A 15,959-nucleotide genomic window follows, 5' to 3' on the forward strand; every position below is an offset into this window, starting at 1 on the left:
TGGTACAAAGTTCGATATTATCACGTGTTGCCTTTCATCCTCCTTCTCTCTCTCTTTGTACGACACGTCTTCAAGATGGCTGCACGAGGTTTGTAAAACGCAATTCAGTGAGAATCGATCTCAGAAAATATATAATCACAATGCTTGACTGTTTATTCAATCCTATTTGAACTGCGTTGAGATCTGGTGACCTATTCTACCTGAATGGATTTTTGGTTCATTGTAATTGCTCGCGTGTTTAATTTTTTGTACTGTGGCTTGAGATTTTGGAGTCTTGTATGGTTTTGCCAATTTATTTCAAGAATTCTCCCTCCAGAGAAGCGTTTGTAAATGGTATAAATTATACGATAAAGGTACTTGTTAGAGTTCTTCAGTGAGGTAGAATTCGGTTTAAATATCGTGGAGATTTTTATTGTTGCACTTTTAGTTAAGCTTAATTTGTATACACGGAACTTAGAATACTGGGAGCTTTTGTTTTGTCTAGTTTGCCTGTAAACTAGGATCGATTGAAGGAAACGCTATACCACCTCGAAATTTCTATTCGAACGCCTCAATCAACTGTTGAACACAGAATCTTTATAGCGTGTGAACACAGTTTACTTTTTTCGGTGGAAAATTTTACACTTGAATCGTGTATTGCTGAGCTGCATTCGTTAAGGGTCTAAAAAATAATCAATTAAACCATTTAATGACGTTTTCATTTACTTGATATACTACTGTACTCTGCTACTATGCCTTGATGCTTTATTTGATTTAGAATAGGTAGCAAAATTTTTCCTAGGTAAGCATGTATGGCACAATGTTTTGTGCTGTTTGATCATACCTAATAGTTTTTGTTGCTGTGGCTGTGCCAAGGTTTTGATATCTTGCTCTCTGCCATTCCCTCAAACCATCCTCAGCAACTCAAAAGACCTGATCTACTCAAAGTTACATTCTTGTTAAAAAAATTCTAAATTCATTGCTTTTTGTGGTCCTCGAAAATATACCTTATCAACCGTTCGGGGGGTTGATGAAGATATTTTCTAGGGAGGAATAAAAGTTCCAAAAGCCAAATTTGTTTTGAAGTTAAGTATGATTAATTAGCTGGAATTGCCAGAGAATGTAGGGAGAACCCTCTGTGTCAGGGCTATCAATGGATATTTTTGCTGGAACTATGCAACATATTCCCCTGGGTTTTTAAAGTCACTATTATTTTCTATCATGTTGGGTTTTCAGCTAAGAATGTGAATGAACATTCAGCCAGAAATGAGTTTTTCACCATAACTATGTTTGAATAGGATTTCAACTTTATGACGTAAACAATATACATGTATAGACAAACTGTCTGTGTACCAGACTGATTTCTTTGTTTTGTCAGGTGCCTGTCTTCTTGTAGTGCTGGCCTTCACCATCTGTGCTGATGCTGTCTCTCTCTCTAATGTGCTAAGCATTGAGGACCAAGCTCGATTAAAACAAACCCTCTATAATGCCATGCCATTCAAAGACCTGGAGACTGCAGGATATGCTGTGTTTACTTTAAAGCTTATGAAAGCTGAAGTGCCTCCAACACAGGTATTAAATTGACAATGGGTTGAAAAGTTTATTAACATGCTAATTCGAAGTAGGCATTATTTTACATTATAAATTGCATCAATCTGTCTAGGTTTGTACTTAGTTTGTGGGGTTTTACCTCAGTTGAGCTGATGACTTTACAAAGATGCTACAGAAATCAATCTTATCTCCACCAAGATTTCTCTCAGCTATTTGAGATTTCTTGACTAAACATGAGATGACATGTGGAATTTAGTATCATCATAATGACCAATAACCAGATAACCAAAAAGTTGCTTTTAAGTGTTAGTTCACATTCTTGTTTAGTAACTGTAGTTTAAATATTTTTAATCCTTCTGTTAAATTTCAACAGGATGTTTGCAAGTTTGCGAAGGATAATGTTGATGGAAGCAGTGTAACGTCACTCTTCTATGCATCAGCCATCAGTAAATATTTAGGAAATTGTAAGGTGTGTATTACTAAGTGAGTTAATTTTTGTCCATTCCTGTCAGCCACAGGTAACATGGAATGAATACAACATGTCATTTGTGGGACATTAATTGATACTGATTGACAGATAGCTTTGATTGATAACTACTTGTAACTAGATATTGATTGTGATTCATTATCAAGTGAAATCAGACTAAGGGCTGCATTTCTTTATCACGTCATGACGTAAGAATTAGAAAGCAAAGTGTTGCACAGAGTTTGTTCACTTTTGTGTACTTTTCAGCATTCTATACATTTTTGGTATTTGTAGGTGGGATTTAACATACATTTTGTCTCCTTAACTTTCCTTTTAGTTACCAGCTATCAAAGGTGCTGAAGTCACATTATCAGAGGCTGTAAAAGAAGGGTCAGAAATGACTACCTTGTTTTATGCTGTTGCAGCACAAAATTTTTTAGGACTCAAAGGTGAGAGAAGTGTTATCAGGGGTTTTATTAAGGGCTTTGCCCCAGGCAAATTGATCGGCTGTGAGAACGATTTTGCCCACCTGGTTTGACCGTCTTCGTAAAGAAGTTCAGTTTTAAAACCTTTGTCCGTCTGTGAAAACCAGTTGCCCTCCTTCTGATAATGTAAATAGAATCCCTGTGTTAATTCCATTGGCTAAGTAAAACGAAATAAGTGGAAACTGTTTTTCTCATGCACCATTAATTGGGCTCTGGGACTAATAAAGGTCATCTGATATGCAAAGCAGACTTTTGGTCTTATTGCTGTGCCATAGTCTTTTTGTTCTTGTTGCTGCTGTCGGCTTACCATGGCTCCAAGTGGTGGGTAAGAGAAGTGCAACTCATATTTTAATTGTTTTCTGCAACAAAATCTCAGTGCTAATATTACTTTAATTTTTAAATAAAATGTATTTTAAGACTTACAGAAGGTTGGAAATATTGCTTCCACTGGTAGATGCCAGGGAGACGTGATGTAAAAGGAACCAGATTAGTTTTAAAGCAGGAAGTCACACTTGTTCATGTACTCTTACCCATAATTAATTTTGATCTGTAGTTCCCCAATACTGTAGACTGCCATGATTGTAATTCTGCTGGAATTTTTTCCTTGCTGCAGTTGATACTGGTGAAGTGCTCAAGGCGGTGAAGGCAGCCATCAACTCAGATGAAGACAGTATCCTTGGGTAAGGAGAATATTCATCATTCATCATATCTGGGTAATTTTCTAACTGCCCTCTCTTCCCCTCCCAACTCTACCCCCATCCACACAATCATCTTCCTAGATTCTACCGGTTGGTCTGTGTCTGAGCCCTAGCTGGCCGGGGCCATTGCTTGTGTTCTTGGGCAAGACACTTAACTCTCACAGTGCCTCTCTCCACCCAGGAGCATAGATGGGTACCGGCAAATTTAATGGTGGGGGTAACCCTGTGATGGACTAGGATCCCTTCCAAGGGGGAGTAGTAATACTCCTAGTCACTCCCTGCTACAGAGAAACCGTGGATGCGTGCCAGCCTGATGGGCTACTTGGCTTGTATACAGACTTTACCTTACTTACATGTACATTGGAAAGTTAGAATTAAATTAAATGTTAAAACATTTTTTATTTTCTATATTATACTCTTTTCAGGGCAGCATATGCCATGCTTACTGCCACAAGGCTACCTAAGGGCACAGATGTGTCTTTTATTACTGAAATGATTGAGGTAATTATTTTTCAATTTTTTAATTATAATTTGCCGTTTATGAATCTATATTTACAAAATATCAATGTATAAGGCAAGGAAGTTCAGGGGAGCCAATAAGGCTTATGTAAAGGACTATCTTAAAGTGTGTACTGGTATTTCAAGCTCCCATGTATGTGTGTGCTCGAGTATGTGTGCTACATGGGGTGCTTAACTCTAGCTTGAAATTTGTCTCTTTAGGATACTGTGGCCCAGGCTGACGAAGTTGATAACAGTTATTTACAGGTAATCTTTCTACATTGTATGACTGTTCTACTTGAACAACTTAAGTCACAGTTTGGCATTAATAATGGGATTGACCCATTACAAATGATTATGTGTATGTATTGTTTCATAAGCATTGCTCAGTTCAAAGCTGAGAGGGAAGGTGAATTCGACCTCTGCATTCATGTTGAAGTAGTGCTGAGACTTGCATCATTCAGTAAGAAAGAATTAGGAAAAAGTTCAGACTAGGGTTTTTTTTCCTTTTGTTATAGAGAAATCAACTCAGTTGAAGATCATGAATAAATGCAGTTGCAGTTTTGTTGAACTGCAAAAGTAAATAAACAGACTGTGAAAAGCTTTTTTTGTGGCATGGTCTGGTTTTTAACTTTCTTTATTTTTGTTTTGCTTGCGCATTCATGACACACCCCATGTACATGTAACTCTGGTTGGTTTTGTTTCATTTTGAAGGAAGATTTAAGCTCGACCGTTGTTGCTTTTTGATTGTTTTACAGTTTGAAGCTGGACTGTACCCTACTGCAAAAGTTGTGTATGCCACATATGCTCTGTCAGAATTTCTGGGAAAGGCTCCAGCTATCACGGAGGTAGGGATACTATCTTGTCATGCTGTAATGGATTGTGATCAGTGGACATACATGTATTTCCTGGTGGTAAAATAATTTCTTAGGGTATATAGTGGACCCAGGGGGAAACTCCCATGTGAAAAGGTCTGAAAAGTTGAATCAAACCCTTAAAGGAGATTAATGTAGGCATTGCTCAAGCTTCATTTAAGCTGTAAAAGATACCACTCAAAACAGAATAGGCTCGATTACCACCCGCTGTTCAGGAAAGGAGCCCGCACTGGTAGACTGGACTAGAGAGACTGGTGGAAATCAGGCCTAAAAATGGAAATAAGAGTGTTTCTTATTATTATTTCTTAGGGTGCACTCTGAAAGATACTTTGACAGCTAACAATAGTGTTGTTTCATCATGAGCACCCCAAGTGAGACCAGAATCATTAAGATTTATCCCCCTAAGTGAGGTGATGAGCATGTCTGACCTTTTCATATAGGATTCCCCCCACCACCCAGGATAGTTGGGTCATCAGTGTGGTGTTGTCATTTATAACTAGGAATTCATTTTTCATTGTTTTTTGCCTTTCAGGAGCAAGTAATCAAGTTTGCCAACTATCTCCTCTCACGAAAGCATGCACAATCCATGAAAGAAATAGGAGCTCTTTTGTTTGCACTTGATAAACTTGGCAACAATCCGGTGAGTGTTTTGGATTAACCATCACAAACAGATTTATCAGATATTAAGAGTAAAGTAATATTCGGTCCTGTGTTTACATTTTGCATTTGTGCACTGCTGTTAAGGTGCTCACAACAGATGTGTTGTGTCCAGGAAGTGACTTTTTCTTGTGATCTTTCAGTTCCATGTGCCAGTTGTGTTTCAGCTCTATGGCTCACCAGTTGTCTCTGATGACAAAAAGATGGTCAAGGTCTGTGAGCATTTATCCTTACTAATTTCTCTTGTAGAAGTTGTTTAACGTTTGAGGTGATGCTCTAGGAACACAATGTTGCATTAACTTTATTGTTCTTCTGTGTGTTGGTCTGCAAACTGTTCCAGTGCTCCAAGCTGTGACCATTTTGTTCGAACAGGCCGTCAATTTGGTGACCAGTGCAGAACAAAAGGCTGACTGCTCAACAACAAGGTTTTGTGGTATAATCACTAAGCCAAATGAATTCAACCACAATTTATGCAAGTTTGTCTTCTGTACCTGTTTCTTTTCTTTCTTTTATTTGTTTTCTTGAATAGTAGTTAAGACTGTTTAACAACAACAACAACAAAAAATAAAACAGTTGCAAGCAGAACTAATAGCACTGGAACATTCTTTGAATGATTTCAATGTGGATTCATTGTGGTCAGCAGTATTAGCTTCATGTTAAGTCACACAAAGTATCTTTATTTGAAAAAGCTTTTGGCGACCAAATTTGTCTTAGGGCCGATTTACATGGTATGACTGTGTCGTATGTGACAAGCTCACGACAGGCCTATGACAGGAATTGTTTCATGTAAATCAAACCTACATCTTGCTTACGACTGTCGTGTACGTCAAAAACAACGTAGGATTTTAAAACATGTTTTTTAGAACGCTGCGACAATCGTAGCCGAAATCGTTGGAAAATGACGTATTTTGTGACAAATTTCTACTGAGTAGGGGACGAAGGTGAAGTTTTCTTGTGTCAAAATGGTGGACGCCGTTGTTCTTGGCTGATTCACTTGAAGTTGTTTCTCAAAAAGTACTGAACAGATTAAAGTGAAAAATATCTTGTTATAAAGGTTTTTTTAAAGCACAGGACAGCTAAAATATCTGTTTACTGTTTGAAAGAACTTTTGCTCCGAAGATCCCAGTGCAAACTTTTACATATTTAATTTTATAAGTGAAAATGTTGTGTGCGTGTAAATGGTCTAAGTTGTGTCATGGGCCTGTTGTAAGCTTGTCTTATGCGACAAAGTTGTACCATGTAAATCAGCCCTTAGTGGCAACCATTTTACAGAAGGAGGTTGCAAAAAGCTGATTACTGAAAACCTTGAGCTTGGAACACTGTGTTCAGAACACTATAATTGATATTGAGCATGACAATAATATTGATAGTAAGGCAATGTAAACTACAGGTTTAATTACATGCAAGTGTTTAACTTTGACGCTTGTGCGCTGGCAAAGCCCTGGCTAACATTTTACTACATTTGTATTTCATGAGAGACATTTTTGTTTCCCAAAACAATGCCTGGAAATATTCCTTACTTGTCCAGCAACTAAAATAGTTTGTAAACAAGATGCATTCATTTGTAAGCATGTTCTGTTTTTGTGACTGAGGTAATTCTATGATACATCTACATGTAGGTCGCTTCCCTTTGATTCAGCTTTCAAGTTCCTTGGGAAACAAAAAAGTTGAAAATTTTGTGTAAATATTGTTCCGAGTACAAGGTGCCAATGTTGATGACGTGTGAACTGACCATGCATTTAATTGCAGGTCCGTGTCACTAATGTCATGGACAAGGCTTTTGGTAAAATGACTGTCACTGGTACTTCTGCCGAGGATACAGAGGGAACCACTGTCCTTAGCAACAAGGTCTTCACTGCTGGCCCTGACAAGTAAGTCATAAACCTTTAAAATTTCTCACTAATTGATTTCTAACTTCTGATTTTAGCATCAATTTATTACTAAGTTGACAGGTAAGGAGAAGATAGAATGGAAGTCATCAATTCAGGAATGCTGACTATTATCAGAACCCTAACATCAAAACAAAAATGTACCATATCTCTACAAACTTGAGGAGAATAATAATTATTTTTATTAAACAGTGTCAAAACACAAGTTTGCTTTGAATTCAAGATTTTGATAATTGTTGTAGTTAGTTAACTTTAAAATGAAAGGTTAAAAAAATTAAAAAATAATAATAGTTGCCAAACGTTTTTAAAATTAATATTAAGTTACATGTACTGTATCTTCAACAATAAACTGATTGGGGAAAAGATTAATGACTTTTTGCTATAAATATTTTAAGGTTTTTGTGCAATTTTTTTCAAATTTACAATGTGTTCTTGTGAGACATAATTTAAGGCCCTATGCATAATAAATAAAATAAAAATATCTCACTGCAGTGACTTCATTATAATTGAGACAGATCTTGGACGTGGCATGTTTGCAGCTCATAGGTAACGTGCATTGTCTACAAATGTATGGTAAATTAGAAAACAGCGACTTTTAATTAACTCAGGTTTTCTCTTTGTTTTAAATAAAATGCTTGCAGAGCTGCAGTACAAAAATAACCAATACCAAGTTTTAAATATTAAATCTTTTTTCTGAAATAACATTGTTAGCACTAACTTATATGAAAACTTTGGAAAACGTTAATCTTCAAATGAACATTTTGAAAGGCCCTTGAAGCAAGACTCTGTGAAGCATAGCTTTGATTAGGAACTAACTGAGAATTAAACGTAAATTAACTAAATCTTCAATACGTTTAAAAACCATTTAAAAATATGATCTAAATGATCATTTAACTAATGACAAGTATTGGTGAACTTAACTAAAATAAAATGTTATAACTGTATTTACGACATAATGATAAACGATACCATGTTTCCTGATAATATGGCAATCTTGAATTAATGGGTGCTCTTTAAAAAAGAGTTGTAAATAAGCACCTCAAACACAGGTACAAAAAGCTTAGGTACTACAGCGAAACATATGTGGGTTTAATGAGTTAAAACGTTGGGTTAAAATGTACTGAAGAAGTCAATAAACACTAGGTTCACCCGTCCAAGTTTGAATTTAAAGCCAGGGAAGGGGATAAATCACAAAAATGTGGCCCAGAGAAATGAGATCTGTAGCGTCATGTATAAATCACTTTGTCTAAAATAATATAAAAATTAACAATAGGTTCCATTTGGCAGGAAAATATGTTCGGATATTTGTCTGCAGCCATAATCTGTTCCGGGAAGTGAACAGTTGTGTTCTGAAATAACAAGTCGCCTGTTAGCTCATGGAAGACTGTTCACTTCTTGTGACAAGTAATGTCCAAGGACAAATACACTGTATCCCAGCATATTTATACACAAAATGGAAGCTATTTTGTTTATTCTCCTTCAAATATTTTTCAGAACACACAGTTTTGAAAATTGGGGATTATCACACAGATATTCCCTAATTTTAGCTGGGGAACATTTAGTTATGTGACACATCTAGACCAATCACACACAAGCTAAAATACTTGATGTTTTATAATAGTACATGTATGTTGAAAACTTAATCATCACCACTGATATTACTTTGTGATATACATGCAGCAGCCAGCCAATCAGCGTATGTTTTATATTTGCACAGTGTATTTATTTGTGATTTATAAAATGTTTTTACTTAGTGAATAGGCTAAATATTTATTGGGTATTCAATGTTACTTTCTTTGTTTCAAATTAGTTATGAGTTGAATTTCATGACATCCAAGCCAGGACCTGGAGTTTACACCATCAACATCAGGTCAGATTATGTCTCATAGACAGAGATCTAACCTAATGAAAGTTAGTGGAAAGTTTACTGAAAAGATCTAGGCACCTTCAAAAGTTGTCAGAATTAATTTGTGACAGGAAACATTCTACAGAGCAGTAAATGTAATAGGCAGTTACAAACATTAGCACAATAGCTGAAAAGTAACAACTCGGCTACCTTGCTTTCTTGTTTTAGAATTAAGTTTCCATCCTGTGCAATTGTGTACATAACAGCTTGCCCTCTGGCTTAATGCATCAATAAAAACATTTGGACCTTAAGCACAGGATACAGCCTTCTTAACTGAGAACAGTGATAATATTGTCAAATAATTTTAAACAAAAATACAAAATTTATACATGTAATAGAATTGTCAAATACTTGTGAAAAAATAGTTTGTGTTAAGTCTGACACAGCATCTCGTCCCAGTCAAAAGACTCTTCATAGGCCTTTCAGAATTCAACAGCAAACATGTTGAACTTTGTGCTTAAAGTCCTGACAGTTTGCAAATTCAAGATGTTTGCAGTCTGGTCTTCTACTGCAGATGGATTTCCAACTACACATTCACAGTTTCAGTTATATTATTAGTGGTAATGTTTCTGTCAATTAAACAATTTTAGTGCCAAGCCACATAAGGAGGACAAGCGTCTTCTGGGAACAACCAGTGGTCAGGTAAAACACAATATTTCTTCCTGCATTCAGGGGTTCCATTAACATCTTCAGCAGGAGGGTATCTGGTTTTCACAGTTGGGCAAAAGATTTTGCACTGAACTTCTTTATAACAAAAACTCTCCTCTAGATTGTCAAACCAGGTTGGCAAAATCATCCAAGGTTACAATTTGTGCAGTGCCCGGGTCTCAGTGAAACCCCTGTGTATCATAGAAATCTGTGGTGCCTAGTATGCAATTTTGTTTTTGGTTTGATATTTTCCTTGAAGCAGTTTTCTTCTTGCATTCCAAAGTCACGCATTACAGTTTCCTGAAAGAAAGGAAATTAAAAATCAGTCCGGTTGTTTTTTTCTGACAATGCTTTTTTGAAAAAAATAATTACACTACTCATTGTTGGGGTCATTCTCTGTCATCTGGAAAAAGGATTTCAAACGCTTGATATCAGGAAGTATCTTTTTTTTTGGAAGAACATCCATGTTCAATCAAGCAGAGACCAGATTTTCTATTTTCTGTGGCAGGTGAAAGTCAAAGTTGTCACAAAGGTCAATGTAGAAGACGTAGAGTTGTCAGTTGTTGACAAAGAGCAGAACATCAAATCCAAGACTCTCAGGTAAATTTTATATATCTTTACAAATGAAAGAATTGTTTTCCTGCACACCATTCTCTTTACTGGGGATTTTGTAAAATTGAAAACTTTGATGTGAAAGTTTAGTGAAAGCAAAATGGGCTGTGAGATTAAATAGTGTGTTCATGAATGTACTTGGAGAAAAGAATTGCCTTTGTGCTGCAAAGCGGGGTCAAAATCACATACAAGCTACCCAGTGAATGACATGGTACAGTAAGGCTCTCTACTTCGTTCACATTTGGTGGAATTTTTGGTGAGAGTTACTTGACAATTGGCAGTGTGATTATAAAAATTGCTGACAACGTGACTGCAAGGTGGCATTGATTATGCAGAATTTGCAGTTTGGTCATCCAGAATCAACACCTCTTCCAAGTGCAATGTCTTGCTATAAAACATCAGGTGTATATATTGTGTTTCTAAACATGTTCTTTTTTGTTACAGTGTCAAGTATCCTACTGCTATTACCAGCGTGATTGAAGCCGACTACCATCAGAAAGTGGTGATGAAGTTTTCACTGAAGAGTGAATCATCTGGAGAACTGTTCACTCCTCATCAGGCAAGAATGAATCAACATCATTTACGATCTTTTTGTTTAGGGATAGCAGTTTTTAACCTCTGTTTTATTTTTTACAGGCTTTTGTTAGGCTCACCAATCAGAAAACAAAGCAAGAAATTTTCTTTGTTGCTGAGCCGGAGTCAAGCAAGGTGTTCAAGTTTGATTTGGTGAGTGCCAGTTGCGATTACTATTCTATGTAACTTTTCTCACCCTTTTACCAACAATTTCTGATCACTTGAGAAAAACTGTCTTGATAGCAAAGTGAAATTCTCTTGAGCTGCAGTGTAGGAATATTTTTGGAAAACAGTCAGTTTTATCTAGATCCTGAAGTAGAGAATTGAACTTTGGTGTGGCAGTGATGACTTTCAAAATTTTATTTACCATTTTATAACTCGTATGAGCAGCTGAGATCTGGAGAAGTTATGGCTTCTTTTCTGCTGCTAATTATAGGTCTGCATGTATTGCAGACCTGTAATGCACATGGTATGCAAGGCTGTGGTTCTGTAGTGTAAGATTATTACAATCTGATGACATTTGGTATTAAATGTGTTTAGGATGTTGGTGCCACTGCCAAAGACTCCTTTGGTTCGCTTTCTGGAAAATACAAGATGGTGAGATGTTTTTGTTTTCATTATTTTGTTTGTGTATTTTTTTTTTGGGGGGGGGGTAGACTTCGTGTTGACGGTACACAACTATGTCTTATAATGTATTGTCCTTTTAAGGGCGTGTTTAAAACATGAAATGGTGCAGTTACAAAATGGCACTTAACCATGTGGAATACAGTTAACCCATACAATTCTTGGGAGCTAGCCTGGGTGCTATTTAGGCTAACGAGAGGACTATTTAGGCATCCACGTAGTGGCATTTTGTCATTTCACCGACACAAAACGTTTCAAATGTTTTCCCCTTTTGTTGATTGACTTTCTGATAACAAGTCTACAATACAATAACATTCATTTTTTTTCTTTTCAAGGACCTCATTGTTGGAGATGCTGTCATTCAGAATCCTTTTGAGTGGAATGTTGTAAGTGTAATTTTCGTTCCTGAATTGTGTTCTCTTTGTGTAACATAATCCAGGAAGATTGAGGACAACAAATACCGCAAGTGTTATTGATTTATGAAGGGAATTGTTTTGACTTTTTTTATTCAGGGTGTTCTGTCATTAACATTTGGTGAAGATGCAGCCAAGCCAAGCAAGGACAAGGACGCCATGTACAGTGCTAGACCTGAAATCGAGGTACTGCTTTTGTTGCTAAGACCAGCGCTCTCTCAGTTAAACCCAGGGTTCTAACGATTCTTTAAAGTCCTTGACTTTGAGTGATCTTGAGTTTGAAAATCAAAATTTAAAGTCTTAAAAGTCAGTGAAGAGTACATTGGCTCCATGAAAAACCTTGAAATTTGAAGGAGGAGAAAGATGCTGAAAAGCTTGACGAAACAATTGTCCACATAGTGAAAGAACTAGTCTTAGACTTGACCGATTCTGACAGGTATCCCTTAAACCTGAGCATCTAGGGTCACTTTCTAAATATATTTTTCTAGTTGATGAAGTCCTGGAAAAGTTTGAATTTTTGTCCTAGAATGTCCTTGAAAAGACCTTGAATTTTTAGTCCCAAAAAAGAGTATCAACCTTGTTACTCTTATCATTGCAAATAGGTCAACCATACCGCTGTTAAAGTTGTTAAGGCATGATGCATAATAAATAGATAAAAAATTATGTTTAAGGTAATCCAGTTGCATGTCTAAGGCAGGCTACAATTGGGTGCTGTTACCCTAAAACAAACCGGTCTTGAAATTACATGAAGCGTTCCATAGATCTTCTGTCAATTGTTTGTTACTGTTGTCTCCAGCACATGTTCCGCATTCCGGAGAAGCGTCCTCCAAAGGCTGTGTCCACCGCCTTCACTGTCCTTGTTTTCCTTCCACTCGTTATTATGCTTATTGTGGTGAGTATTGTACATCGAGTTTAGTCTTCAGTTTTTCTTTATTTACACACTTCCCATATCTGTCCCAATGCATTCATCGCCATGAATACATGCAGAACTGCGTGTTCATTTACCTTGTTGGAAAACTTCGTTATATCTCTACAAACTTGGTGTTAAAATTCAGTTTGTTGTATAAAAAGTTATCAAAAATTATTGTTTGTACAAGTCGGTAGATTTGTTGTTAGCTGTGATGAACGAGGTGAAATGTGAAATAACTTGCATCATTCCGTTCAGAATTGTTGTTAGTTTGTGAGGTTTAACCTCAGTTGAGCTAATGACTTTGGAAAGATGCTACAGAGATTAATCTTATCTCCACCGAGATTTCTCTCAGCTGTATGAGATTTCTTGACTAAATATGAGATGACATTTGTTAAGTGGATTTAACGTTGAGGGAGCTTCCTGGTGACAGTTGCAAAACTGGATTCAAAGTGACAGTCACAGATGTCAATCAAAACCTGTAAACCAATCAAAATTGAACTCGAAGCTAAAAGGGCAGGGGAACAGTGAAAAGCGCGGGAACACAACTTTGCGGCCATTAACTACATACTAAGTCCTCCTCCACACTACGCCGCAGGGATTTGAAAACGGAGCTTTATTTTTACGGTTATGCCTACCGCCCACACTAATCCGTCACGCAAACGGATGTTTTTCGAAAGCACCCTTCAAACCGGAGGAATTTAAAAACCCCGGCTTTGCGCTTTAGTGTGGACGGAGAACATTTTGAAGACGAAGCTTTTTGAAAATGATGACGTTACTACAATCGTGATATTCCTCTGTCAGGGTTTTACTCAAACACAAATACAGAATGAACGGAGATTGTTGCGTTTTCAAATTTCTTCGGCGTGGTCTGGACGCGGCCTAAATGCTATAGCATGTTGCGCGTGTTCAGTCAACCAATTGGGAAACTCAACAAACGGCAGATTAAACCAAGCGTTTTAAAGTTATTCAAAATGCCGCCCCATAAAGCCTGTACTTTAACAGTACTGTACTGTCGCAACACGTTCTAAGAAGTTTCCTGTGATTTACTTGCAGTGGATCAAGCTGGGAGCGAACCTATCGAATTTCCAGTTTTCTCTTGGATCAATTGTCTTCCACTTAGGACTGGGTGGTAAGTTTAAACTTTGTTCATTGCATGATGGGCAGTAACAGCGAAATTCTGTTGTACCTAACTTCAATTTGGGAAATAAAGATTCTGTAAGTAACAACTGGGCTCCGCCGTGTAAAAAGTGCGACTTTTTGATGCGAATTGCGAGATAATAAGCTATTAACGAGTTTCCTTTTGCCTCTTTGTCAAAACAAGTCTTCTTGTGAAATCATTCATATGAAAATGGTTCCCACCGTGGCTTCATTTTCGAGATCAAACTAATTTTCATATGAACGGTTTTGCACGAGGACTCGTTTTGAAACCGAGGCGAAACGTAACTCAGAAATGGTCTATTGCTAAGAGCTGTTTCTATAATACAGGTGTGGGGATTAAACTATAACAGAAGTGATTCGTTTCCCCATCAATTTTCTTAAATTTATGCTCAGTTTACTTTAGTTTACTTGGGTTGTTGCAGAAAGATGATTATTGATTGATTACAATATGATATTTTTTTTCCTTTCAGGCATATTTGTACTATACTACTGTTTCTTTGTCAGCCTGGTATGTAATTCTTCTTAACTGTGATTCATAGATTTGTTATGCTGTTATGTCCCGTGTTAAAGGTTAAACACTTTATGACAATAACCTTTTGCTGAGAAATGAGTTCAAAAGCGAATTTTAAGTCGACTGGGGTGAATTTTGAAACCACCTTACATCATTCTTTGCTAAAATTCTAACTGTTGTGTATAAAAAGTTATAAAAAAAATTATTGCTGGCATAAACCTGTAGATTTTTTGTTAACAGTGGTGGACAAGGTGAAATGTAAAATAACTTGCATCAATCCGTTTAGACTTGTTGTTAGTTTGTGAGGTTTGACCTCAGTTGAGCTAACGACTTTGGGAAGATGCTACAGAGATCAATCTTATCTCCACCGAGATTTCTCTCAGCTTTGTGAGATTTCTTGACTAAACATGAGATGACATTTGATAAGATGGAAGGGAATTGATGCAAACACTTGTAATCATAGTTCACTGATTGAGTTGTTGGGAAACCTTTGTCAGCGACTTTCGGTTTCCTTCACGCAAGGAGCTGAAAACCGGTGCAAAATTTTCTGTCCAGTCAGCGTTAAGATTTCCACCTTCCAGCCAATCAGATGCAAACGCGCTATCTTTGCAACCAATCGGGGGCTAAGCCCAAACCAATCGCGATAACGCGTGCGGCTTTTTTTTTCTCGCGCTTGGCACCCGCTTCATATTTTTGCTTGGCTTTCTGATTGGTTCAGTGAGTTTGGTCTTCCTGACAAGATGAGATTACTGAAGTATTTCGTACGGTTGTACTGTGGTGTTACTTGAACTGTTTTTTGTTTTCTCACAGAACATGTTCACCACTCTTAAAATCTTGGCTCTTATTGGTGGCCTCACGTTCCTTGGCGGCAACAGTCTCTTGAGTAACATCGCAGCCCGCAGGTGAGCTGGTGACAAGACTTTATCCCTCCCCTCCCCTGTGTCAATAAGAAACAGAATCGGGAAGGAAACTCTTATGTGTACTCGAAATATGTTAAGTCACAAAATGACCTTGCAGCTTAAGAAAACTACAAAATAACAACTCAGTGAGATTTGGAAACACTTAAGATATAACAAGAAACTAGAAAGGACCAAGGATGGATAAGACTGGTGAAGATTGAGAAGGATTACAAGCGAGGAACTTGGCAAATGTTCACAAAGCGCCATTCGTAGATTGGCTTCATCGAAGAAGTCGTCTTGAGAAATAAATCGGTTTCCCGCAATATAATTTGTTGTGTCCAAGTTGGGTTTAATTCATTGATATGCATAGACGAGACATTTACATTGTTTAAAGCGTTTTCGATTACTACCCCCTCTCCCTCTCCCTCGGCCAAAAACGTAACTTTCTTTTTTCTTTCCATTTTTTTTTTCAGGGGAAAACGTCCTGCGATGTAAAAGAATTAGGCTTGCTTTATATTGTTCATTTTTACGAAGTGCTCATTGTTCAATAAAGTAATTCTTTAAAATAATGATAACTTGTCTCAGCCTTGTCAGTGGTATGGGAAGC

At 37.1% G+C, this 15,959-nt stretch overlaps 1 protein-coding gene across 1 annotated transcript; it reads left to right on the forward strand.

Annotated features, from left to right (window-relative positions):
* The first annotated feature begins 3 nt into the window (after positions 1–3).
* On the forward strand, positions 4–15,916 carry LOC145495259 (dolichyl-diphosphooligosaccharide--protein glycosyltransferase subunit 2-like). The gene is made up of 24 exons (XM_081474852.1): positions 4–88; positions 1,358–1,551; positions 1,904–1,999; positions 2,334–2,445; positions 3,095–3,161; positions 3,605–3,680; positions 3,900–3,944; positions 4,436–4,525; positions 5,085–5,192; positions 5,353–5,421; positions 6,959–7,080; positions 8,909–8,968; positions 9,595–9,646; positions 10,161–10,252; positions 10,709–10,823; positions 10,901–10,990; positions 11,378–11,434; positions 11,797–11,847; positions 11,974–12,060; positions 12,671–12,766; positions 13,838–13,913; positions 14,413–14,450; positions 15,264–15,355; positions 15,826–15,916. Exons 1-24 carry the CDS (start codon positions 76–78, stop codon positions 15,845–15,847), a joined length of 1,920 nt encoding a protein of 639 aa, XP_081330978.1. The 5' UTR covers positions 4–75; the 3' UTR covers positions 15,848–15,916.
* The last annotated feature ends 43 nt before the right edge of the window (positions 15,917–15,959 follow it).

The sequence above is a fragment of the Orbicella franksi genome, chromosome 8 (genome assembly GCF_964199315.1).
Source record: "Orbicella franksi chromosome 8, jaOrbFran1.1, whole genome shotgun sequence".
Classification (NCBI taxonomy): domain Eukaryota; kingdom Metazoa; phylum Cnidaria; class Anthozoa; order Scleractinia; family Merulinidae; genus Orbicella; species Orbicella franksi.